General features: G+C 37.6%; 2 protein-coding genes across 3 annotated transcripts; one reads left to right on the top strand and one right to left on the bottom strand.

The window, feature by feature from the left end:
* Nucleotides 1–187: 187 nt before the first annotated feature.
* Nucleotides 188–23,517, bottom strand: nbn (nibrin). Of its 2 annotated transcripts, XR_016145730.1 has the most exons (19): nt 23,362–23,517; nt 22,543–22,664; nt 18,310–18,437; nt 17,307–17,466; nt 16,911–17,014; nt 16,671–16,788; nt 13,449–13,639; nt 12,996–13,093; nt 12,601–12,739; nt 10,923–10,998; nt 9,804–10,078; nt 8,241–8,847; nt 8,088–8,150; nt 7,757–7,921; nt 7,530–7,643; nt 5,870–5,919; nt 4,173–4,236; nt 713–864; nt 188–604 (listed from the first exon to the last, which is right to left on the bottom strand). XR_016145730.1 is itself a non-coding variant. In XM_039679504.2 (17 exons), the coding sequence occupies exons 1-17, from the start codon at nt 23,390–23,392 to the stop codon at nt 4,206–4,208; spliced, it is 2,472 nt and encodes an 823-aa protein (XP_039535438.2). In that variant the 5' UTR covers nt 23,393–23,517; the 3' UTR covers nt 4,048–4,205. The 2 variants fall into 2 exon arrangements, 1 of the variants encoding a protein (XP_039535438.2); XM_039679504.2 differs by lacking the exons at nt 188–604; nt 713–864 and having other exon boundaries at nt 4,048–4,236.
* On the top strand, nt 215–4,134 carry osgin2 (oxidative stress induced growth inhibitor family member 2). Its single transcript, XM_089117642.1, has 5 exons — nt 215–298; nt 476–612; nt 739–930; nt 1,163–1,254; nt 1,623–4,134. The coding sequence occupies exons 1-5, from the start codon at nt 232–234 to the stop codon at nt 2,908–2,910; spliced, it is 1,776 nt and encodes a 591-aa protein (XP_088973768.1). The 5' UTR covers nt 215–231; the 3' UTR covers nt 2,911–4,134.
* Nucleotides 23,518–25,105: the final 1,588 nt, after the last annotated feature.

Raw genomic sequence — 25,105 nt, 5'->3', positions numbered from 1 at the left:
TATTCAGTGCGAGTAATAATACGCAAACATCACAACACCATAAGGTACTATTTTAAAGTGGAATGGTTTCTATACAAAGGCTGTTTTAGCAAATATCCACCTATATGGCATTACTGTAAGATGCTAATATGTTGCAGCCAGGATTCATTTGATGTTGATTGACAGATGTCTTTTTTTTGTGTGTGTGTGTGTGTGTGTTTATCAGTGCCAGCTCTAATTCTGGCTACCACTATGCCTCTGCTGGAAGAAAGTTCCGTGCCGAGGGACTGTACTCGAACTGTGCCAGTAGTCATCATTGGTGAGTCATCAAGGAGCAAACATTATCAGATGAATGAAAGACGGGTGTTTACAGCATCAACCAATCGTGATGGCTCTTAGTTAGTATGGATGTAAAGAAATATTTCATAATAATATTGTACAAGAATAAAAGATGCACAAAAATATTGTTACCTTCTCTCCCATCTCCCCTTCACAGGTAATGGCCCTTCCGGAATATGCTTGTCATACCTTCTCAATGGGTATACTCCTTATTTAGATCCCATGGCTGTGCACCCAAGCCCCATCCTCTTTCGTAAACTACAGGAAGCCAAGCATCTTCCTATCACTGAACAGGTACAAACATGAGTGGTGAAACAGGTTGTGGAGTTTAACTTAGAAAACTGTGAACAATTAAAACAATCAAAAACGTTACACAGTCAACTGTGCAATAAACCTATTGCCCGCTGTGTTGTCTTGTAGGATTTGGAGTATCTTTGCGAAGGTTTAGAGGGGCGTTCAGGAAACCCTGTGGCAGTGCTCTTAGACACACTCCTCCATCCAAATGCAGATTTGGGCTTTGAGTTCCCCTCTGTACTGCAGTGGAGGCTGGAAAAGAAACATCACATTCCTCATCTGGTCTTGGGCAAAGCTACACCTGGCGGTGCATGGCACGTGAGTGATACTTTTGTAATAGTAGGGCTTATGCTCTTCACTTACAACTGCCTAAGCTAAAAAAAAATAATAATAATTGAAAAAATAACCTTCCCTAACTGTAAGGTTAGCTTTGAGAATGTTCTGTCATGCTAGTTATCCAATACAACTTAAATTATGTGAAGAAAACCTGGATAGATATTTTTTGTCTAAATGTCCTTCTTTGACAAACTATGTCCTTCTGGTCTCCTAGGCAATGGAAGGTTCGATGCTGACCATTAGTCTTGGTATATGGATGGAGTTACCAGGAGTCAACTACAGAGATTTGACTCTGGGCAAACGGAAGTATGCACTATGGAGGAGAACTGCATACATGATTAAGGCAGCTTCCATTAGTACAGGGACGTCAAGTCCCACTCTTGGAGAACCAACTTACTGCAAAGTTTAGTTACAACCCTAATTAAACACATATGAACTACCTTGTCAAGGTCTTCACTATTGCTAGAAATTCCCAGGCAGGTGTGTTAGAACAAGTTGAGGCTAAGCTCTGCAGGAAGGTGGGCCTCCAGGAGCAGGATTGGACATCTCTGCATACGTATTTCTCAATGATATCACGGGTCTTATCAAACAGAAATATGGTCTAATTTTTGTAATGTTTTAGTAGGTTCTGAGGTTGATGGGTTCCTTTGTGCATCTGTGTGATTTTCTCACAGGGTGGTGTCCAATGATCGAGCCACTCCAGATGAAATCTCCTCCTACTACAAAAATTATGTCAAGCTCATGGGTCTCCAGAAGAACTTTGTGGACAATACCTATGTCACCTCTGTTCAAAAACTTCACCGCAGTCAGGAAAGCAGTATTGGGAATGAAAAGGACACTGTAAATGGTCAATTGAATGGTGTGAAAAATGGGTTTGATAATTGCAATAAGAATAGCACAGAGAACGGTCAGAATGGAGTGGGAAATGGGTTTAGTAATGAGTTACAAACTGGAATGGAGAATAGCATTAGATGGGGAGAGATTGGGGAGGAAGATGAAGATAAAAGAGGCAAAGAAGGAATGAAAGAGACTACTGGGGCGCCCCAAGGGCTTTCACAAGGACTCTGGGAGGTCAGGGGCTACCAACAGTTCCAAGGTGACACTCATGTCCCTTTTAGCTTATTTGCAGAGAATGTTGTCCTAGCAACAGGGGCATCTGACTCTCCAGCACGATTGGGAGTAGAGGGAGAGGATCTCCCTTATGTGTTTCACAGTGTGCGTGACCTTGGGGTGGCTGTCAGCTGTCACGGCAAACTGGGCTCTTCCTCTGACCCTGTGTTGGTAGTGGGGGCGGGGCTTAGCGCAGCTGATGCAGTGCTGTGTGCCCTGAACCATAGGGTTTCCGTGTTGCATGCATTCCGAAAGCGCACTGATGACCCAGGTCTCATCTTTAAACAGTTGCCAAAGACGGTTTACCCTGAATATCACAGGGTCTACCACATGATGTGTTCCCAAATTTACCCAGCATCTCCTGTTGCAAATCCAACAGCTCCAAGTCCATCTTTGTTTCCCGACTACACCAGCTTCCCTGAGCACTGTGTGCTCTCCTTCCAGCCCGACATGCACTGTGTGATGAAGGGATCCAATGGTGTCCTTAGAGTCTTCAAAGTCTCAATGGTGCTAGTTCTGATCGGGACCTATCCCAACTTGTTTTTCTTGAAGGACCAAGGGCAGTACCTTGGCTTGGATCCCAGTAGGCCAATCTCCTGCAGACAGAATCCTGTCGACATAAACCCTTACACCTTTGAGTGCAATGCTGAGCCTGGGCTCTTTGCTATGGGACCCCTTGTTGGTGACAACTTTGTACGCTTCTTGAAGGGTGGCGCTCTTGGCATTGCTAGCTGTTTGCTCAAGAGACTGAAACAGAGGATGAAGAAAAACAGGAAATTGATCGCCGATGAAGGAGGGTGTGGAGGACGGGGAAGAGAAGGAAGTGGGGGTGGAGGAAGAGGATTTGTCTAAGGCTGTTTCATGACAGTAGTCATCTTGGGATGTATGCAGTGAATACTAATGAAACTTCAACTTTCCTTCCACCTCTAAAATAAAGTACATATATAAAAATGAGCAGAAGCTAGGAGAAGCTACTCTCTTCCCAATGGAGTCTTATGTGGACTCGTATAAAAGCATTTTTTTTTTTTGCTGGTCAGAAATACAGTAATGTGCCAAAATGTCTGTCATTTAAAGTCTAGATGGAGTACACTTTACCTCTTGTTGCTGTCAGTTGCCTTGTTATTTGTAATTAGTAATCTGCTCTTACATTACATCACAGAAAGTGCCTAAAGGGCTGTTCAAAATGATAGCGATTTGTAAGCATCAAAGCAACTGAACATCATTCATAATTGGCGTCACAAGCAACAGACTGTTGCTGTTGAGAAGTGACGAGGTTGAGCAGAGCAAAGAGAAGCATCTTCAGTGAAAGTGTGAGAAGCAGCATAAGTCAAGGAGGAGTCTTTAGCAACAGAGACAGAGAAGTTTAACTGGACAAGTTTGGTATTTATAAGGATTACTGCTGAAAGAAAAAAAATATTAGGAGGCCATTTTGTAAGACCTGAGCTATGTGTATCTTTTCTATCAGACAAGATCCAAACCAACTTTACTCTTAACAAGTGCCAAACCTACTGTACATTGAAATTTATAGTAACCATGGTGTGTCTCAGTCGCTAAGGTATTTTTAAGTAAAATAGTTAAATAAGGATTTTCTGATCAGAGAATTCAGATTAATCCGTGTGATATGGTTTGCAACAGGCGTTGACTCCTCAATAAGGCATTTCACAGTACTGAATACTAGTGAAATGTTTCATTTCATAGGTATCTATAGTGCCAAATAAATGTTATAATGCTTTAAAATAATAACTTCTAAAGCATAACGTTTTCACCTCAGCCATTCATACTGTAAGTTTAGATTGCTGAGAGTATCCTTGTGTGGAGTGACAGTTTAGACCGCAGATTTCATCTAAAAACATGAAGGTACACTTGAAGGAACCAAAGCATAAGACAAATCTGAGCTGTAAGAAATACGGAAAGTGCTTTAATTCAGTGCAGAATGGTTGAAGCTGCTTCACAAGGAGATATTAATACAAGGAAGAAATATAACTGCTCAATTTTTTAAAACTTCAACATTTATTACATATAAGTTTTGTACACAGTATTTTTATTATAGACAAATAAATCTCTAATTAAAATGGATATGTGTTTTGCTTGGCAATCTTGTCACAGATATTTACCTTATGAACATTGAGTGAGTATTACGAACATTATTATCTTCTCTTTGCAGGTTTAGGGTTGTACCTGAGAGAAAAAGAGAAAAACAAAACAGATTCAACACAAAAGTAACTTATACAGTCCAACCATCATTCCCAGAAAGGCCCATTCCTGCCCCATTACTGCCAAACGGTGACAATTAGTAACTAATGTCTGAATGATTGAATAACTGAGCAAATTGATATAAACTGGTATGCACTAAAAACCAAACATTACTTAAAGGTCGTCAAATCAGACATCCCCTTCCATAAAACATGTCTGGGACACTTCATTAGCCTGGGGGAGGGAGCTGGAGCAGATTTTAGAAAAACAGAGGTGCCATTTTCTTTTCATTCTTATTTTCTGTGTGATGTTCCCACCCCATGCATGACTGGCTGAGCTGATTCAGAGATCAAACAGTTGTGTTGGACACAACCACACAGCCGTGACTGCCTGTTTGAGGGCAGAGTGTGAGTTTTTCTGCTTTGGCAGGAGGTTTTTTCTGCTTTTCTGCGTTAGCCAGGTTCAGTCTCCAGGCAACAATTCTGTGCCTGACAAGGCCCAACCCTTCTTTTTTATCTAAGAAGATGCAAGCCTAAAGGCTCGGCCAAAGAAGCATACTTTTAAAAGGCTTGCGCACGGAGCGGAAAACAGAAAATTAAGTATACCCGGGCCTTAAGACACAAGATGGTGGCGACATTTCAGTTGTATGAGGACAAAGTCTATGCCAATATCTGAAAGTAAAGTTATGCCAATTATTTGCATTCCATATATATATATATATATATATATATATATACACACACACACACACACACACACATTTGATATGAGTGAATCTACCAAAGAAATAATCTAAAGACACTGACCACTAACTTAAATCATCACTTTATTTTCTGTCCTAATCACTTAGTGTTTAATCAGCAAGAGCTTGTTAGAAATATCAACGGGTCATCACAGCCCAGCGTGACCTCAACTGTGAACAATGACTTAAAAGCAGTTGGGAAATCATTGACGTCATATTTTCCAAGCGTGCTCTGCGAAAATGAAGGATCTGCTAAAAGTAGAAAACACCCACTTCAAGAACTCATGCGTAATGCTGTGACACTGGTGTATCAGACCTGGTAGCTTATCAGCAGCCTGAACACACAGTTGATGAGTTCATGAATCAAGTTAATAAAAAGCGTGACTTTACGAAAGAAACTTTCTGCAGTTGAGTGAAGTTTTCAAAGGTATTTCAAAGCTGTAGAAGTCTACCGCCAAATATCTGAGAGCCTGTCTGACAGAGGATTCAAAGTGGGGCACGATACTGGGAATCGGATCCAATACCTCTGTTCTGCCTAGCCTGCCTCAGTGCGTAACGCTATCCCGTTGCTTAAACCGGTCTCAGCCAGTCCACTCCAGGCTAAGCCCATAGTGTGTCAAAACAAAGGTTATTGTCTCATTGTGAGACTTGATATCTGGGGTCAGAGGTCAGTGTCTTGTTGAATGTAGTGTTAGTTTAGGCAGGTGGCGACTGTCTGCATGAGTGAGAAATGGACTGGGACCAGACAATCTCAGACAGGGTTCAAAAGAGCGATAAATTGCTCACGTCCCACTTGACGTCACTCACTTGATTATGTCTGTTTGATCTATGTCCCACCCCCCCATCCATGTCTGCACAATCACATAGACCACATACCTGAACAAATCTTCTCCCAAAATCTCCTCCCGTTCATTCTGTTTTTCCTCCTAAAAGAGAGAGAATTTATGTCAGGGTTTGGCAACCACTAGTAAGGTTTGAGGTAGTCCTTCTTTTAATTCACAAAGGATTGCCGTAAAGCAGGTTTCTGGTCGTACAATGTGTATGACGTCATTGACATGTTAAAAGACTTTTTAAAGCAAATAAGTGACTCTAAAAAAAAAATCAATCACCCAGTAATGTGTAAATTTTAGGGGTATAGCTCCATAGACCTCCATTCATTCTGCACTTGTCCTGTGAGCACCCTCATTTGGACCCAGAGTAGAACTGCAACCAGTTCAGAACCCGGAAGTTTAATGTGAGTTTTTACTGTCACTTTTGATCAGATGCTTTAATTTCTTAATAAATGGTTATTGCACAGTGATTACCAAGGAAAATCAAAATGTCATTTCATGACAAAAGGCTTTCACACCCTGGCAATCATCTGTATAAAATAGCATTTTATATGGTATGATAAGCATAAAGCTTTGCACAAGAGTAACTTGAAGGGACAATGTGTACTTTTTTAGGTTTTTCATTATCTAAAATAGTTTTATTCATAAATATGTCCTCAATGGTGCACAAATACCTCTGCCAATTATCTGACTTATCCTCGTAAACAAAGAATTTATTATCTTTATATACATGGGACGGGTAGGTCCAAGGAGGCTTCCATGTCGTTCCCCCATCTTGAAAAACTATAATAGCAGAGAGGGACAAAAAGTGCTAGGCCAACATGTTTCCACAACGAGTTTTCATTCAGAGCCAGCATCACGTGACTGAAAGCAGCAGAAACGGAGGAGCAGAGCAGTGAGAGGCGCTTGTCATTGCCCCGGCAAGTTTAAGGCTGCATTGCACTGTTATTTTTAATGTTGGACCATAAATATGCCGAGCCACAGGAGAAGGAATCGCCAAAAAAAGTAAAAAATTTAAGGGACGCTGAAGTTACTTTCTTCTCAACAGTCAATGTTATGGCCTAAATTGCAAGCTTTTTTCATTGCTTGGTTGTGTAATTCATTATATAGGCAGCATAACAGTAGTACATGTAATCTTGATAAAGTGCAATTAGAAGACATCCTGTCATAGCTTTCTGGTACATAACGGCTAACGTAGATGAAACACATTTGAAAAAGCGAGGTCCTGGAGAGCATAATTCGCTTGAATACAAAATACAATTACACTGATAGATGGGAAAAATTCCTACGCAGTGTCCCTTAAAATTATCTAAGGAAAAAATGTATGCAAACTACTGTTTCAAAACAAGCAAAAATACAAAAAAAAATTACAATCTTTTTTTTTTTTTATCTCTTTCATGCTATACTTTAATGTCATGAAAGGCAAAATAACACCCCTGCTAAATGGTCAATGAAAAACAGCAGCCATTTATATTTATATATATATATATATATATATATATAGTATATTTATTATAAAAATTAATGATTAAATAAGTGATTTTAAATATAATTGAGCTTAAAAAATACAAAATAATCAAATTCTTAAAAAAGGCACTATTAAACATCCAATAACAGGCAATGCCATAAATATAATACAATCTATGTATAATGCCCATTTCCCATGAATTGTTGCCACTCATTTCCTTGCTTCTATGGTCTCTCACCTCTGTTGCCTGTTTAAGCCATTCCTCCAGTTCCGAGTTCTTGCTGCGATTGTGAGCCACCAGATCCGAGCCTCCAATAATGTTGGGCAGCCCATTAAATCCAGGGACATTTGCCTAAACATGCACACACAGAAGAATCCATTTAAATTGTCATATACACAGATAAACAGACACTGTGATGCTTTGCCATAATATTACAGAAGCGTGCATGAGACACTCGCTCAGACCTTGCGGAACGTTTTGACATTTTTGGCATTGGAGTCACGGGTCTGTAGTGGGCCAGGTCTTGATCTGGAAGAGGAGGTGCTCACAGTCAGGGACTTAAACTGAAGCTGTATGAGACTCCTAGGCAGCTCAGCATCATTCTCAGATCCAGTTTTGGAGGTTGAGGCCTTTAGATCAACAAAGATTTTATTACACCAACAAGGTTACAAAAAACTGAGGGAAAACAGGGTGAACATTGTGATCATGACCATTGTGAAACCCCGAAAAGATCGGTATTATTAGGTAGCATTGGTCAAACCGACTCACAATAATGTCTGTATTTAAGCCTCTCACCTGCACTTCCTGATTGGCTACACTCACACTGTGTTGAGAAATGCCAATTGGAGTCCTTGAATTCTGAAAGAAAGAAAAAAAAAACATTACTAGATGTTCTATAGATAAAAACAAAATATATTTATGAAAAACAAATGATGGCTGTCTCCGTACCACAACAAAAGACACTTCCTCCTCTTTGACGTCTTCAAGTTCTGGTCTTTTCCCCTTGTTTGCTGACCCATGTGCCGCCAGATCTGGCGTTTGATTGGGTGACTGCTTTGACTGCCTCTCTGAGCCCTGATTTGTTGAAGCTGGGCCTGTTCTGTCCAACTGCAAGTTCTGAATGTTGTTCCTTGTGTCTTTTCTGCTTTTGGACTCAGTGCCCTCTTGCTGATTGGGCAATTGTGGATTATTGCTTGTGCGGTTCGGTCCCAACTCAAGACGTTGTTTTTTATTAGCTGCAGCACATGGAGGCTCATCCATCTCGTCAGACATTATGGATTCAAGCTCTTCAAGTGACATTTCTAAATCAGCAGCTGCATCAGGTTCTTCAGGGGCTGATGGGACGTCTAGCTCTGGTTCCTTCCTCTTTTTGCTGCCAGAGTTTTGACTGGACCCACAAGCCTGACCCAGACTGGCACTGAACTCAGATTTTGACACTGAGCTGTGTTGGTTTTGGGCAGAGGAATTTTGCTGGATTTCGTCTTTTTTATTTTCACAGTCTTTTCTGAAGATTTTGATCTCTGACTGGATAGAATTGGCACTGTCTTCACGGGGCCTGCAATCATAAACGATACATAATCATAAAATAGTTCAAACATCATGCAACCTTTCAATATGAAAATTGAAAATACTGTCACAGGACCCTGTACACCTGGTTTTAAAGTCCATCCTGGGTGATTGATTATGAGTGATCAGTTGAGGTTGAGACACATTAGTTGGTTGTCCTTGAGGCATGTGACTTCTTTTAATCACATTTATTAGACTACATGCAGCATTTTCTGTCTCATTACTTTACATATTGATAAAGCACAAATTTAAAAGTAAAAGAAAAAAATGAAAACAAACTAAATAAATGAAATAAATTTCACTACAAACATCACTTATTCTAGGCAAGCAACTGTATTAACTTCATTTGTGTGTGCTTTTCAACATTGATACTAATAAAAAATATTTCTTGAGCATCATCAAATCGGCATATTAGAATGATTTCTGAAGGATCAAGAGACTAAAGACTGAAGTAATAGCATCTGAAAATCCAGCTTTGAATAAGTTCAATTTATTTTGAAATGTCTATGGCTACGTTCACACTGCAGGCAAAAGAATAGGCATATCAGAATTCATGCAACATTTATGTTACTCTAGTCGAGATCGACATTCGTCACAACTCTGAGCTGATGGACATCACTCCAAAGATTTTACATAACGGTAGTTCTTTGAAAATGGAAGACGGCAGCAAAGTTAGTCAGGGGAGGGACGGCGAGTTGTTATACTCTTAAGTAATACGGTGACAGCTCTATACAAGCAAAACTTGACCTCATCCTCGTCAAAATTCGCTGGCTTCCACGGCACATAATCTTATAAATGTATGACAGTGAGCTGTCAGTCTGATATTGGCCATATTTAAAAAAAAATGACCAATAATCTTAGCAGAAAAATCTGCATTGAGCATTAAGGCTTTCAGCGTGTGTAATGTAATGTAGCTTTAGTGATGTGGTGTGGCATCAGACTTGCCTTTTCTTGCCGCTAGCCTGGAAGAAGTTTGTGAGGGCTGTCTGTTTCTGGGGGGACTGTTTAAGTGTGGTGCTGCCATTGAGAGGTGCTGTCCCAGAACCTTCAAATTCAACTTGCCCCCTGCCCGAAGGTGCAGAACCTTTCTTCATCCTCTGCTCAGGCTCAACCATGCTGCAGCTCTCAGATGACCTCACCGTCTCACTGATGATGTGGAAAGTGGAAGGTTCCGGGCCGAGGGATGAGGATTTATGGGTTGCTGATAGTGTGGAGCCCTCCTTAATAATAATAATAATAATAATAATAATGCAATTTATTTAAGGCGCTTTTCAAACCACTCAAGGTCACCATGCAACAAGTGGCAGCAATAACAATAGTAAAACAGAAAACAACAGTAAATAACAATAACAATAGCAATAAAAAATACCAGTAATAAAAAGTGCACAAAGTAGTCATGGAAGAAAAGTAATTCTGAATAGATGAGTTTAAGTTTGAATTTAAATTGAGCTAACGAGTCTGAATTATGGATGTTGTAGATTAGAAACAATAGGGGACCTAGGACAGAACCTTGTGGGACACCATAGCTAACAAAAGAAGGTTGGGAATGAAATGTTTTTAATTGTACAAACTGTGTACGGTTTGATAGGTATGAAGTGAACCAGGCATAAGGAATACCAGTGATACCAATATCGAATAAACGGTTCAAGAGAATATTGTGTGAAATTGTGTTAAAAGGAAGTGGCAACATTCTAAAGGTTCCAAAAGGAAGCAAATATCCATAGACCCCATGTTAAAATGTCCGTTTTCACAGCATAAATTCATGTTTTTACAAGTTGGTCCTTGTACTTTTATTGTATTTTTCGATGGGTTCCAAGTGCCTGATAGCTGGGAGAGGGTGAATTTTTTCTAATTTGTTAGATTAGTTTGTATTTAGATATAAAATTTATGACAAATAAGGGCATGGTTAACTTTGATTGAGCAGTCAAAACTGAGGGGGTCAATCTTTTTTATATTCCGAAATGTCATCAAGCGTTGTTAGGATTTAGAGATTGTAACATTAGCATTAAAAGAAAACATTTTATGATCAGATATGGTTATTGTTACATCTGCAGTATTTAATACCTTCTTTTCCACGTTCTTTGCGGGACGTGTCTTCTCAGGAGTCTCACCAACTGCACTCATTCCACTTGTAACCATCCTGAAAATATGACCATTGACTTACTTTACAAGACAGGATTGACAACAGGACCGGAAGAGAATACAATGCTGAATAAAGTCATAGTTTTTGTTATTTTTGGACCAAAATGTATTTTCAATGCTTCAAAAAATTCTAAACTAACCCACTGATGTCACATGGACTACTTTGATGATGTTTTTATTTCCTTTCTGGACAAGGACAGTATACCACATACATTTTCAATGGAGGGACAGAAAGCTCTCGGACTAAATCTAAAATATCTTAAACTGTGTTCCCAAGATGAACGGAGGTCTTACGTTTGGAATGACATAAGGGTGAGTCATTAACGACATAATTTTCATTTTTTGGGTGAACTAACCCTTTAACACTTCTTATTATCATTATTTGCAAGTGCTGTAAAACAGTGGTTTTTGAACTCTGGTTCGCAGACTGTGAATTGGTTGGTTTATTTAAAAAAATACAAATAAAAAAACAAATCCAATAATTATAATTTTTAAAAAAGGACCAACACTGGATAGATGGAGAAATCAGACTATAACATTGAATTAACTGATTGTTTGCTTCACTCTAATTTGTTGACTCAGTTCCAAAAGTAAATGCATTTGCTCAAAGTCTAGTTCATTTTAAAGCACAAAAAGCTGTCAAATAAGGCTACTTCTAGTTATAAGGTTTGAACACCACTTAAAATGTTAGATTATTGTTCTGAGGTTCAGGGACTAGTTGCACCAGCAGTGCATAAGTTACAGCCAGTCTAGTTTAGACTTAAATGGACACTAAACCCCTATTCAGATGGGAGTAAGTTTACAAGGGTAGATGGAGTATTGTAATTTTACCACAGGACGTCTGTGATATTAATGGCCAATTTGCACAAGATAAGATATGTCAGTAAAACTAGCAGAAGTGGGAGGGGTAACTCGATTTGCGCATCGCTGTCAACCTCCTGTTGTCATGTGCTTATTACGTTGCTTCCTGATATCACACGGCCAAACATATATATCCTATATTGTATTTATATTAATAAAACAGTTATGTCCAGTCGAACGATGTATTAACTTCAGATTGTGTTGTGTTGTGATCGTGCCTCTAACAAGTGCGTTTGATCTTCTTTCTGATCTGAATGGTATGTGGAAAACACTTGAGTTTTGTCACAGACTTGTTCCAGTGTCTAGAACGCAACTGAATGCTTTTTCAAGCATCTCCATACAAAAACATGGAAAACTACTTTTAAACACGAAATGAAGAAATACGTGTTACCACATGTTAAATGCGTTTATGTTACGTGAGGCAAGACAAGAGAAGAAAGAATGAAGGATAAAGTGAAATTCATAGCCTTTAAACACAACTTTTGCTCACATATTTGAAGGCTTCCAAATAATATTTGAAGGCAACCAAATAAAGTACAGAGTTAGTTACAAACTAGCTAGTAGTTGCTAAGCCTCTAGTGTGGATTTTACGCTACGATTTAATAAAGAACTTCCGGATGGCTGGTGCAACCCTATCCACATTCCACCACATCTAGAGAAGTAAGGTGGTCCAATTTGCTTTATATTTCTATTCTTGAAGACAGAGGTATTCTGTATGATTCATGGCACAGACTTGTACCTGCTCGGGTCCTGAGAGAGCTCAGTGTTGACCACATAGGCTGTGATATTCTGGGAAGGTGCCGCGAGCGCCGTCTCATCCACAGCATTGTTCTGAGAAAGTGTTGCTGCAGAAATGACTGTCTTCACTTTCACAGATTCTGTTAAGAAATGTTGAGATATTGTTATTGATATGTCAGTTTCTGCGTAAAGCCAATCCTTTTGGCCAACAGGAAGTCCAGTTATCAAATTCACTGCCATGAAAAGTCCATAATGCACACAATAAAAAAATAAAGTACAATCAATACTCATCATATTCATCATTATTCAGTCAGTTAACATACTGAAAAAAAAAATACTAAGAAAGAGTAATGTTCTAAAACAGTCCGTCTGCACCGCATGTGAATGTAAACCCACCAGATTGAATAGAAGAACAGGGATTGCAGTATGTTTGATTATTGACATGAATGGCAGCCAATCCAATCTCAGATTCTGTGATAAAGCGCAAGCCGTTTCTGTGTGAACAAGACAAAACATTAGAAAGAAAAAAGATCAGAAAAGATTGAGCTATCTGACTAGAACAACAAAAATGAGTAAAGTAAAACATTTAATATATTTTTCCACAATGTATGCAATATATATATATATTTATATATATATATACATTTTAATATACTTAATCTAATTATATTTAATGATATTTTTCATTATTTTTAAAATAATGGGCATTTTTGCACTAATGGAGCAGGAATGCGTGTTCTGGCACAAACAAACAAGAGATGTGGCCGAAACAAGAGTAAATCCGAAAAAGGGGTATTGGTCAGACGAGAGGTTGAATGGCGAATCCGCAAAAAATAGACACACACACACCTGTGCAGAATTTGGGCCACAGAATCCACCCACTTCTTGGAGTTTGGAGGGATCACAACCTGGGAGTTTCCCGATATCATGTCAACCACACAAGTGCTGCTCGACTCCAAGAGTGAAACGGGCAGAGAGCCCTCATCCAAAAGCCGAAACATCCCTCCTCCACAACTCACTGCCAGACTCAAACGCTTCATCTGAAAAGATACACAAAACATCAGTGACTACAACAATAAAACACTGACTGTAATTCAGATGGGATTACAATCATTTTCTAAATTGTTTTAACCTAATTACAGATTATGTCCTGCAAGAGAGAAAATTAAACTGCAAATTAAGACTAAACTGATGTAATTGAAGCAGGATGAACAGGATGAGCCTTTTAATTTGTCACAAAACAAGAAATTGAACATTTGTTTGCTTTAAACATACATTTAAAAAAAATGTTAGTTTTAATTTTGTAAAAATCAGTAAAGAATTTATGGTTCATTTAAATGAAGATGAAATGAAAAAAACATATACAATTATAAATACCTTAACAACTTTTCTGAAATAATATTTTAGAAAATTAAAGAAAATTGAATATAAATTAATAAATAAAAAAATGAAAACCAGCACACAACTAAAACCAAAATGAAAATAAGTTGACTCTATTTGTAAATAATATTATGACAACACTGTTCCAAATACTAAAAAACTAAATTTGACCTTTTGGAAAAACTAACTTTCTGGGTCTCCAGAGGTTAAAAACTTCCCTCCCTCAAAAAAGAATATGACCATGTGACCCCACTGCACTGCTGTAGTTTCTATCAGCAGGTATTCGCTCACAAACGAACCTGCTGGCTTGGTTACAGCGAATATACCAGCTGTTCGACATCACATGGTCTGCTCTTACTCAGAGCTAATCAGCACTGTTTTACACCTCCTGATTAATACAGAACAGCAGGGATGAACTCCTATGTGACATGATCCAACTTTCACTGTATTTAACAGCCAAGTGAATTAAGATTTTTCAGAGGAAAAAGATCAAAAGATAAAGAATACATTAAATTGGTAAGAAAGGTCAGAGTGCTCATAACTGGTAATATTGTCCAGCATTACAGTATACTTGAGAAATTAAGTAAAAATGAAGGAGTCTTTTTGTAAGTTAACAAAAATGAAGATGCCTTAGGAAGAAAAAAACTTGCACAGACTTGGGTATAGACCATTTTGCAAGATGTAAACAACACTGGTCCAGAAGCACTTCCTGTTTCAACACTACATAAAAGCTGGGATAAAATACAACCAACAGAACATATAAATATGAATCAAAAAGTTAAACAAACATCTTTAAGATGTTTTCTTTACATGTGAAATAAAGAAAACAGTTACAAACTGAAACAGGAAGTGCTTCTGGACCAGTGTTGTTTACATCTATAAAGGTAACATTTTTCTTAACATGTAGTAACTGGGCATGTGAACTGATAGGAGGAAACATGAAAGTGAGACAATAGTCACAATCCTTTGGCCTCATATTTAGTGAAATAGGCCACATCCCATTACGATGCCAGCAGCCAAACCAGAATACAGTGGGGGACATCATTTTTTCATCCCCTGCTGATGTTAGGTTTGCCCACATACAAAGAAATGAAAGGTCTATAATCTTTATGGTAGGTTTATTTCAATGGATAGAGATAGAATATCAACCAAAAAATTCAGAAAAACTCATTATATAAAGGCTGTAAATTGATTAGCATTTGATCGAATTAAATAAGTATTTGATCCCCTACCAACCAGCAAGAATTCTGCCTCCCACAGATTGGTTATGTTCCCATGTGGAACACAGATTAGCCCTGTCACTTTAAGAAAGTCCTCCTAATGTCCTAATGTCAGTGGACACCTGTCCACAGAACCTGTATTTTCCATTCCAACCTCTCCACCACCAGCTCCATGGTCTGTAGCTCCATGCAAGATCTCGCCTCATAGGGCAAGGATGATCATGAGAAAAGTGAGAGATCAGCCCAGAACTACACGGGAGGAGCTTGTTAATGATTTCAAGGCAGTTGGGACCACAGTCACCAAGCAAACTATTGGTAACACACTACGCTGCAATGGATTGAAATCCTGCAGCGCCCGCAAGGTCCCTCTGCTCAAGAATGTTCAGGCCCATCTGAAGTTTGCAAAAAAACATTTTGCAAGTCCTCCCACTTAGAAATCATGGAGGGGTCTGAAATTGTCATCGTATGGTAATAAGCTCTTTGGTCTAGGCCATATTAGTAGTTGGATTATTACTGATTGAATGGGGTGGACAGGTGCCTTTATGCAGCTAACAACCTCAAACAGGTGCATCTAAATGGAGTGGAGGTGGACATTTTAAAGGCAGACTAACAGGTCTTTGAGGGTCAGAATTCTAGCTGTTTTTAGATTATGTCTCTCACAGTGGACATGCACCTACAATGACCATTTCAGACCCCTCCATGATTTCTAAGTGGGAGAACTTTAAAAATAGCAGGGTGTTCAAATACTTATTTTCCTCACTGTGTATCATGCAATGAAATGCAAATGAATTCCCTAAAAAAAAAAAAAAAAATCATACAATGTAATTTTCTGGATTTTTGTATTCAATTCTGTGACTCATAGTATGAAGAGTAACTTCTATATGCGTTGTAAGTGTGAAAAGCAGCAAAATCAGCATTGTATCAAATACTTGTTCTCCCCACTGTATATCCAGCTTTTAATGTATATAAAATATGTCAAACTTTTAATGCATTCTTTCTGACCATTCATTTACACAACAACAGCGTCAATGTGAATATGTGAAAACAGTGGAAATAATTGTTTATGTATTGTTCTAACTATGACTAAGTAGGTTGTATAATTCATAAATACACTACTAAATACTGTTCAAAAGTAAGGGGTTGGTAAGATTTTTTTCTTTTTTTTTTTAAGTTAAATTCACATTTAATCTCCAGTCATCAATGTCACATAATCATTTAGAAATCATTTTAATGTTTATTTTGGGATTAGGATTTTTCAGTATTTTTTAAATAGAAGGTTCAAAAGAACAGCATTTATGTGAAATGGAAATCTTCTTTCTTTGCATCCTTGCTGAATAAAAGTTAATTTCTCTCCCTCCAAAACAACCCTTTGAATACTAATGCATAACAGTCATAATAAATTATATAATGTTAATAGTTACAGTAATGGTATAATTTATAATATTAGTAGCAGTTAAACAATCCCTCTTGCCTGTTTAGAGTTCAAAAACAGAAAAGTTTTCCCCTTGAAGAGGCTCTGTCTCTCGGGTCGTGCACTCAGATCCACGTCCTCTTTAGCCAGGCTGGGCTCATCAATCGGAGGCCTAAATCTGATCAACACAAAACACAGCAACATCTGATCTATAATGTCGATTCAAAATATTGCGTCACAGCTATTTAAATGAAAAAGAACAAGCAACTGTGAGCGAGCGAGAAAAGAAACATTCTGTACCTCTCAGCTTTAGGCATTGGCAGTTTCTGCTGCACAGCCTTGCTAAATGCACTGAAGAATTCAGGCTTTACTATAGGCCGACAGCACAGCAACGCACAGATCGTCTGCCAAAAGAGACATTGATTCAGTGCATGTTCACCAGGGAACTGAATAAGCCCTCAAGGATCAAATGAAGTGCTTAAAGATATAATTCACCCCAAAGTGAAAATTCTGAAATCATTTCAGGTTGTTACAACCTGTGAAAAAAAAGTCAATGGTACCCCAGAACTGTTGAGTTTCCAAAGAACAGACCAAAGAAATTTTACAGGTTTGGAACACCCTGAGGCTGAGTAAATGATTGCAACATTTTCAATTTTTTGGTGAACTATCCCTTTAAGAGGTAAACGGCTTTCTTACCTTAATGGTAACCTTTACAGTGGGCATGACGAGATGCGTGCATTCAAGTGTCCAGGAGTTGACAAGTTGCCCTCCGATAGAATGCACATCTTGAGAGAGGGAGGCTTTCCCTTCATTATCGAGACACGAGGAACACACCACACTGCACTCTTTCTCCAAACTGGGAGGGGAAACAGTGCTTATAATTGGCCTCATAAATATCAGAAATAAATGTAATACAATACTAAATACATAAGCATTAAACATAATGAGAGAATAGCCTAAAGCAAATAAAGTAAGCAACAATGTCCCATTTGTGAACAAATTTTTTTTTTTTTTTGTTGAATCTTTTCAAGAACTGTTTGATCAGAATCACAAAACTGGTCTAATTGATACGTTCACAAAATTGGACAGCAGTGGCTCAGTGGTTCATGTAGGTTGTCTAAAAATCAGAAGGTTAGTGGTTCAATCCCTGCCCGCTTCCACCTGACCAAGATGCATCCTGCTGTGTATACACGAAGTGGACTGACTTTATAAAATATCTTCTTATTAAACAATCATTTCACTTACAAAGTTCTCAATGCTTCGTTCTGCATGTAGGGACCCTCATTATGCTACTGTGTTAGTGTGGGGCTATTTTGAGCCTTATTAGTGGTATTAACTAGTGATTTCTTCATTCATAGCGATTAACTATCATCTCTGCTGAAGAACTGCTTCACTACATCTTTTATCAGTTCTTTTCCCTACAATAACTCTGGTGATCAAGCTAACTTATTTTCTCGAAAGCTTCAATAATCATTTATTGTAGCAACAAGGGGGAAAAAGTGTCCAGTCCTCAATTGGTTCTCCATTTGTAGTGCATTCAGAGATGCTCCAATTTTAGTGCACAGACGGAGCACCATAGGCTTTTGGAACAACATATGGGTCATTTATTTTTATTTTTGGCCCATCGATTCCTTTACCACTATCAGCCATTTGTAAAGCATCCTTACATACACAAAGGAATACATAGTCACATACAAACCTGAACTTGCTCTGAAAGACACCAAATGTGATTTTGTCTCCCGTCTGGAGGGTCTTTGTGGAGCCAGTCTCAAGCTTTTCATCATTGATGAAAGTGCCGTATTTAGAGCTGTCCTTCAGAGTGACTGCCTGCCAACAGTATAAAAACAAGAAAGCACCCTGTCAGACTCAAGATTTACCACAAACCACTGTTAAAGAGCCCCTATCATGGATTTTTGAAAATGACTGTTCACGTGGTGTGGAATATAGCTCTAAGGGAATGAAAACATCCTGCAAAGATTTATATCTGAAAGTGCACTGTATATAAAGTTATTGTCTTTCAAAAGTGAGAGTCGACTCTGAGTCTATGAAATGAATTGTTTTTGAAACGAGTCATTAGCTGTTTCGTAGTGACATAGATACGAAACATAAGCAGTTACTGCACGCGCAGATGGAAGTGTAAACTTGAAGTCTGAAACACAAATCCTTCAGATGAATAGCATCATGTCGAGAAGACGTCGTGTTCTACAACGCAAAGATAGTTCAGCCACTTTGTTTTCATTTACCAGGGACGAGCATGTGAGGAATCGGTGGTTATTAGAGTTCATATTTGCAACGATACCACAACAGTATACGCACAACACAATATGCTGCGTCTGTTTCTTTCATGCTCTATGGCAGGCAGGGTGGACATATATACTTGACATGTTTTATATAAGTGATTTCTTAAGTTATTTACGCCTGTCGGCTGTGTACGGACGTTGGTTTTTGCCGTTATTTTGTATTGAAGTCTATGGGGAGTCTAGTTTGTTTTCCCCAAAAGGGGGGGGGGGGACAAAATTGACAGTTAAGTTCCTGGATGTGCCGGTTGTGCGTATTTGTCGCTGTTATTGGAGTTGTCATAAAGAATAAAGCATCTTGTTGTACTGCAGTGCTTTATCAATATGTTTATACGTTGGGCTAACAAACAATAACTGACTGGGTCATCTGACCAATCACCGCCAATTAGCGTCACGCAAAGGAGTGGTTTGGAGAAATGAGTCGTTGTACGAATCATTTGGGAGTCGGTGAGCAAATCAGGTAAAAATAAATGCATATTAAAAGACAACAAAAGTGTTTTTTGTCATTGCATTCATGTAAAACTGTTGTTTGGGACTCTCAGAAGAATATTAGGAACATTTTAAATGCCATAATAGATGCCCTTTAACTAATCCATCTAAAATACAGCTGTAAGGGAAACAGGGCCCTCTAGGGCATGAAACCTGCAAGCACAAATTTACAGACTGGAACACCATCTCAAGTTAAACATGATACACTTAAAGGTAGGGTGTGGGATTTGCAAAACGGCCACTAGATTTTAAAAAATACACAACTCAGAAGGTCCTACCTTCTTTCCTCCAACGCTGGCCCTGACTCAACCCATTTGAAGAACATGGACATGCAATCATGCATCTGCAAAACTCAGATGCGTGAGATTGCACTTACTCTCTCTCTCTCTCTCTCTCTCTCTCTGTGTGTGTGTGTGTGTACCGGGGCGACTTGCACGAACTGTGACTGGTTTACAAACTTTGAGTATACGCACGAAGGGGACATGCGCACAAAGGGGATGGGGGGAGGGGGGGTATGGTATGACCGTTTGATTGACGCATTTTCTGGCCAATGAATCTAGGTGGTCTTGGAAATGATTGGCTGGGGTTTTTCGAGTCCTGCTCATTCCACAGATGATTAAATTGCTTAATTTTAATTTCAGTGCTTCTAACTCAGTGCCTGTAAGTTGGTTAGGAATAGGATTTCAAGTGATTTTGAAAAAAAAGGTCTAAAAAGAAAATCACATACCCCACCTTTAACTATCAATTCTTATGAAGGTATTTATGAAGGTATTTTTGGAGCAAAACAACTGAACACCTGTGACATTTGAATTTGTAGAGAAAGTTGTAGAGAATAGCCACACATATTTATCAATACATTTAAAGTCACAGAGAAAAATCTTTTAGTTTTGTTGGATTTTTTTTTCTCCAGCAAAGACAGCACCTTCTTAAATTCTGCACTGCAGGTGCACAAATCCTATTCGTTGAATCACAGTCACATACGCTCCCATACGCACATACGCACTAGCTTTTTTGCTACAGTTGATGCAGTGAATAAACACACACTCATATAAAAATGTGAAGTCATAGATAAATTTAGCAAATCTGCAAATTAATATGTGAATTGTGAATTCATGCAATGAGAGTTGCACACCCATAGAATATTTGGTCACAAATACATTGCTTTTCTTGGATTTTTTTCTAGCACAATCACAAGTCCATATCTACAACTGTTTGCTTGTTATATTTTTAACCTGTTAACTGTCACCCCCCCTTTTTTAAATAGACATGAAAATGCACATTTCGAACTTAAATGGTTGTAATTCAAGAATGCTTTGGAATATAGACATATGATTGGTCTTGTTTTAAAGAAGACATTTGGCAGATTTTTGTAAAAGTGAAATAAATTAAGAAAGTGAAACAGAAAAAAAGTTATAGAAGTTTGAGTTTATGGAAATGTACAATGTAAAAATATTAATTATTCATATTTTACATAAAATATATATTTTCAAAACCTGGGCTACTCTAAAATGTCAGAAAGATCAAAGCCAAAAATCTGAACAAGTTGTGTTTCAAATTTTAGGTTGATATCTCAAAAAATGAGCTTTCAGTAAGATTTTGTTTGAGCGCAGTACCAAACTTTTTCACTAGGGCACAATCAGACTCCATTACTGCCCATATAAGGGCGTCTGCATTTCCATTCGTGTTTTGAGTGATATGAACCATTATTTTCACAATTTTCATACAATTTCTGAAGTAGAGATCCTATTCAGAAGTAGCATGGGAAGTTTGGCAGATTTTGATATGAATTGAACCTCTAAGAAACACATACAAAGAACACGCATGTAAGTCATAGCTAGCTGCCACGTCACAAATGGTGAATTTATTATATTTTTCTTGATATTTCAAACTTTTCAGACCTTTTTTTTTCCAAAATAATTGAATGGATTCTATCTTTTGAACTTTTGGCATGAAAACAAACTGAGGTATCTACCATTTTTTCATGATTTTTCATGTTTACTGCTATTTTAAAATAAAGGTCTGAACACGCCTTATAAGTATGAAAATATTCTTGTTTTATATTGATAAATTATGGCTCCTCTGTAATATTTTTTGAAAATCAGTCACCAAATATGGAAACTAGAGATTGTAAGCTTTCAAATGATATATAGTTTGTCAATATTATTTAAGGTATTTACTAAGATATTATTGTTTTAAAAATATAGTGGCAAACGTCCCACCTGTGGGACGGTGACAGTTAAGTGGTTAAAGTGTATTATTATTGTATTTGAATGTTGGGTGGAAAAGATTATTTTTGTTAGTTTAAAAAAAGGTATGCAACTGATTATTAAGAGGACAGCACTGAAGTTTGCTTATATTTTCAACACGGTTTGGTATTGTAATTCAGTACCGCGGTACTATCATATACCATTGTTTAAAAGATGACAAGTGATCAATCAAAGCAGTACATTAATTAAAATAGAAAAAGTATAGTTTTAACATTTTTGACCATTTTTAAAATACCTATATCAAATTAATGTACTTTTAAAATATCTTTTATATTTCTAATGGATTTAGCAATACAAATCTATATTCTTAGTTGTATTCAAAGTCAGTACATTTAATTTTCTTCCCCAAAAACTTTCCAACAAGCTATTAGTAATATACAAATATAATTTATTGCATCCTGAATTTAAATAAGGACTCCACAACAATAATGACTACGGGAAATAATGATGCACATGATTAAACTTCTGCTGACTAATTAGCAAAATAACACACACACACACACAAAACAATAAGTGGTAAATTAAAATTGTATTTCTTTGTAAAACAATTTACATAATGTTGCCTTTAAGACAATCTCATTAAGCAAACTAAGATATACGAACAGACTAAGCAAGCCAAGGAAAAACAAAGCCAAGATGACTTGTGCATGTTGGAAGAAAAGTGCAAACAATGTTTTTGACAATATAAGTCAAAGGCATTGCTATCATATTCTCCAATATGAGCACACCTTTCACTCACTATGGTGGTTTGGTGTATAAGAATGACAGTGGGAGGATGTACAGAAGCAGTCATAGTATTAACGGACTTAAACATCTCTTCATGGAAGAATCTCTTTGTTTTGTTTTTTAGTCAACATTATACAGCACAGAGTTACTGACCTGCTCAGTGACAGTGAGTTTGGCATGTACACGGCTGATGGACTGATCATTGGACAACAGAATCTCACAATTCTTACGGCCGACCACATACTCCTGACCCGGGAGCAGAACGACACATTCCCCTTCAGAAACATAAAGGAAAGATGTGAATTAAGGCATCCCAAGCTATCTAGATAATAATTAGGGGAAACGTGGGGAATTTCTCTTGTTTTGTGACACAATCTTTGTCTGTAAACAACAATAATAAAATGTAACCACTTTTGTAACCACCATTTACTTTTGAAGGGTCTAAAAGTGTTGTTGAACTATAGTTGTCCATTAGTTAAAGTGCAAACTGTCTTGATTTCATGTCAACAGAATGGCAGTCAGAAAGATGATGTCTGCTTGGTAACGTTACAAAAAATATTTCAGGGGTCTGTTATTGATGTGGATCTGTCTGATGAAAATCATAACCATAAGAAATGTAAGTGGTAACCTTTGTGACTGAATTGTGAAACCCAGAGCCACGTTTTGAAAGTAACTGATTGATTCACATTATAAAATCAATTTTTCCTACTTCTTATTGAGAAAATTATCAATTCCAACTCTACATCAGTGTCTGATACACTGTCACACTCTGCCTCAGTGTCTATCCGTGACTGTATACAAGTCTTTAAAAATCGTCCAATAAACAGGAAGACTTGTTATGTAACGTAAACGGAAACATATTACATTACCATTTTTATTGCTTGAATGGATTGCAGTTGGTCTGGATTTTAAGTGCTGCCGTAGTACTCTAAAACACCGAAAAACCGAGTGATTTTGTACATAAAACGTTACCTCCAGCTTCGGATGTTTGCAGTTTCCACATTTCTATACTTGTCGCTTTCTAGAGAATGAATGCTACTAAGAAAAATACACTGGAGCTGTATGAAGTGGCCCGCCACATTTACATCTTCATGTGCGACGTAATCAACTTCAGTTTCAAAATAAAAGTCCTACAGCGAAAGCGATTCATTTCTAAGAATCGTTTCTTTCAAACAGTTTGATTCAAACAACAGCGATTCTTAGGGAGCAGTGAACACCATAGACATCATATAGTGAACACTGCGTAGGGACCCTGTCGAATGGAACGCACCTATGGTCATGGCGTATCGTGCAGTACAGTTTCCTAAACAGGAGTTCGGGAATATAATGAATATAATTAACAAAAACGAATGAAACATTAAAATAAATTAACGGGGCCGCACGATTAATTGAAATAAAGCTAAAAAATCGCCATTATTAAAATACATGCATGTGACCTTTATATTTTACGTATAAAGGGTTACTTAAAAAAATACAGTCTATGATAAAATGCTAACAAAAAAGTTTCGAAACCGCTGGTTGTGAACCAGTTCAACCGATCGTTTAAAAAAAAAAAAAAACCTTGTCCGATGGCACCTGGCGGCCATCTTGTCACAGACAGCTCGATCACCCGTCACTCGTAACATTGCATTTAATGGTGCATGTACTTTTTAAATAACCATAACTTGCTCAATTTTCTACCGATTTTCCCCACCGGTTTGGTATGTTATAAACGCCAGATATGTAGTAAATTATGACACTGCATGTATACTTATGAATAATAAGTGTATAAATAAATAATCATCCAAAATTATAGCCATGTTAATAACGTTTGTAAGAAACCAAACTTTTTGTAAATCCGTCAAGATTTCAACGAGATAATTTGTGTTCGTGCTGATCACTCTTACATCAGGTACCACAGAGCCTGCCAGAAAGCTTGCCTGTGACAAGATGGCCACCGGTGATAGCGATAGAGACTCCGCCATAAGAAATCAAGCCTTTATTATAGAAACAGACACTGCCTCTCACCAGAGACTTTTCACTTTCAAACTAAATCTAAATGTGTATTTTTCATTGTTAAAAATAGACACAACGCATGAATAAATAATAGTGAAATTACTAAATGATTTTAAAACTTTCCAAATTAATTTGATGTGTATACATTTATTCATGTGTTCTTTTTAATATATTACATAACTTGCATTAAAAGTTCATTAAATAGAGCTGTTTTTAAATGTTCTTTTTAGGCATCATATTTACAGAACAACAGTTTTTTCGTCAGTAGTGTACAGTTTTTTTTTTTCATAAATAGGCTAGTCCATAAAATCCTTAAATTAAAATATTCCACTGGGCCATAACATGTCAGTGTATGCCATAAAAGAGGTAGAATATCAAGCTCTTTTTCAGACTTGGTTTCAGTGCATGAAAAAGTTGCAGAATGTGTGTGAGTATATATGATTCCATGCATCAAAGTTATTTACAACAATTAATGCATTTTTAAGCAGCATTGCTACCAATTTAAAGCCATTAGCACCCCAAAGCACTTCTAAACAACTGACAACTGCAATTATTTCTTTAGATGTACATCCATTTCCGAAGACAAAAAGTAGACACACCAGAAGTCCATGGCTGTCTTTCCAATGTATTAGTTCCAAAGAGTCTAGAATGACAAATCCTTAGACATATCGGTTTGACAGTGTCCATTGTCTCACTTCCAGTTCAGTTTTCATGTATAAGC

This window comes from Pimephales promelas, chromosome 12 (genome assembly GCF_988280905.1).
Source record: "Pimephales promelas chromosome 12, fPimPro1.hap1.1, whole genome shotgun sequence".
In the NCBI taxonomy this organism is placed as follows: domain Eukaryota; kingdom Metazoa; phylum Chordata; class Actinopteri; order Cypriniformes; family Leuciscidae; genus Pimephales; species Pimephales promelas.
The sequence above is the reverse complement of the archived record's forward strand: the minus strand, read 5'-3'. Positions and strand labels throughout refer to the sequence as shown.

Bases quoted from the DNA above. Each gene is read 5' to 3' on its own strand.
- nbn (XM_039679504.2), bottom strand. From the start codon at position 23,392: ATGTGGAAACTGCAAACATCCGAAGCTGGAG. The intron at 17,015-17,306 runs GTAAGAAAGCCG...CTCTTTTGGCAG, and splicing joins CTGTAAAGGTTACCATTAAG to ACGATCTGTGCGTTGCTGTG. The intron at 16,789-16,910 runs GTACAGAATGTT...TGTGTTGATCAG, and splicing joins CCAATGCCTAAAGCTGAGAG to ATTTAGGCCTCCGATTGATG.
- osgin2 (XM_089117642.1), top strand. From the start codon at position 232: ATGCCTCTGCTGGAAGAAAGTTCCGTGCCGAGGGACTGTACTCGAACT. The intron at 613-738 runs GTACAAACATGA...GTTGTCTTGTAG, and splicing joins ATCTTCCTATCACTGAACAG to GATTTGGAGTATCTTTGCGA. The intron at 931-1,162 runs GTGAGTGATACT...CTGGTCTCCTAG, and splicing joins CACCTGGCGGTGCATGGCAC to GCAATGGAAGGTTCGATGCT.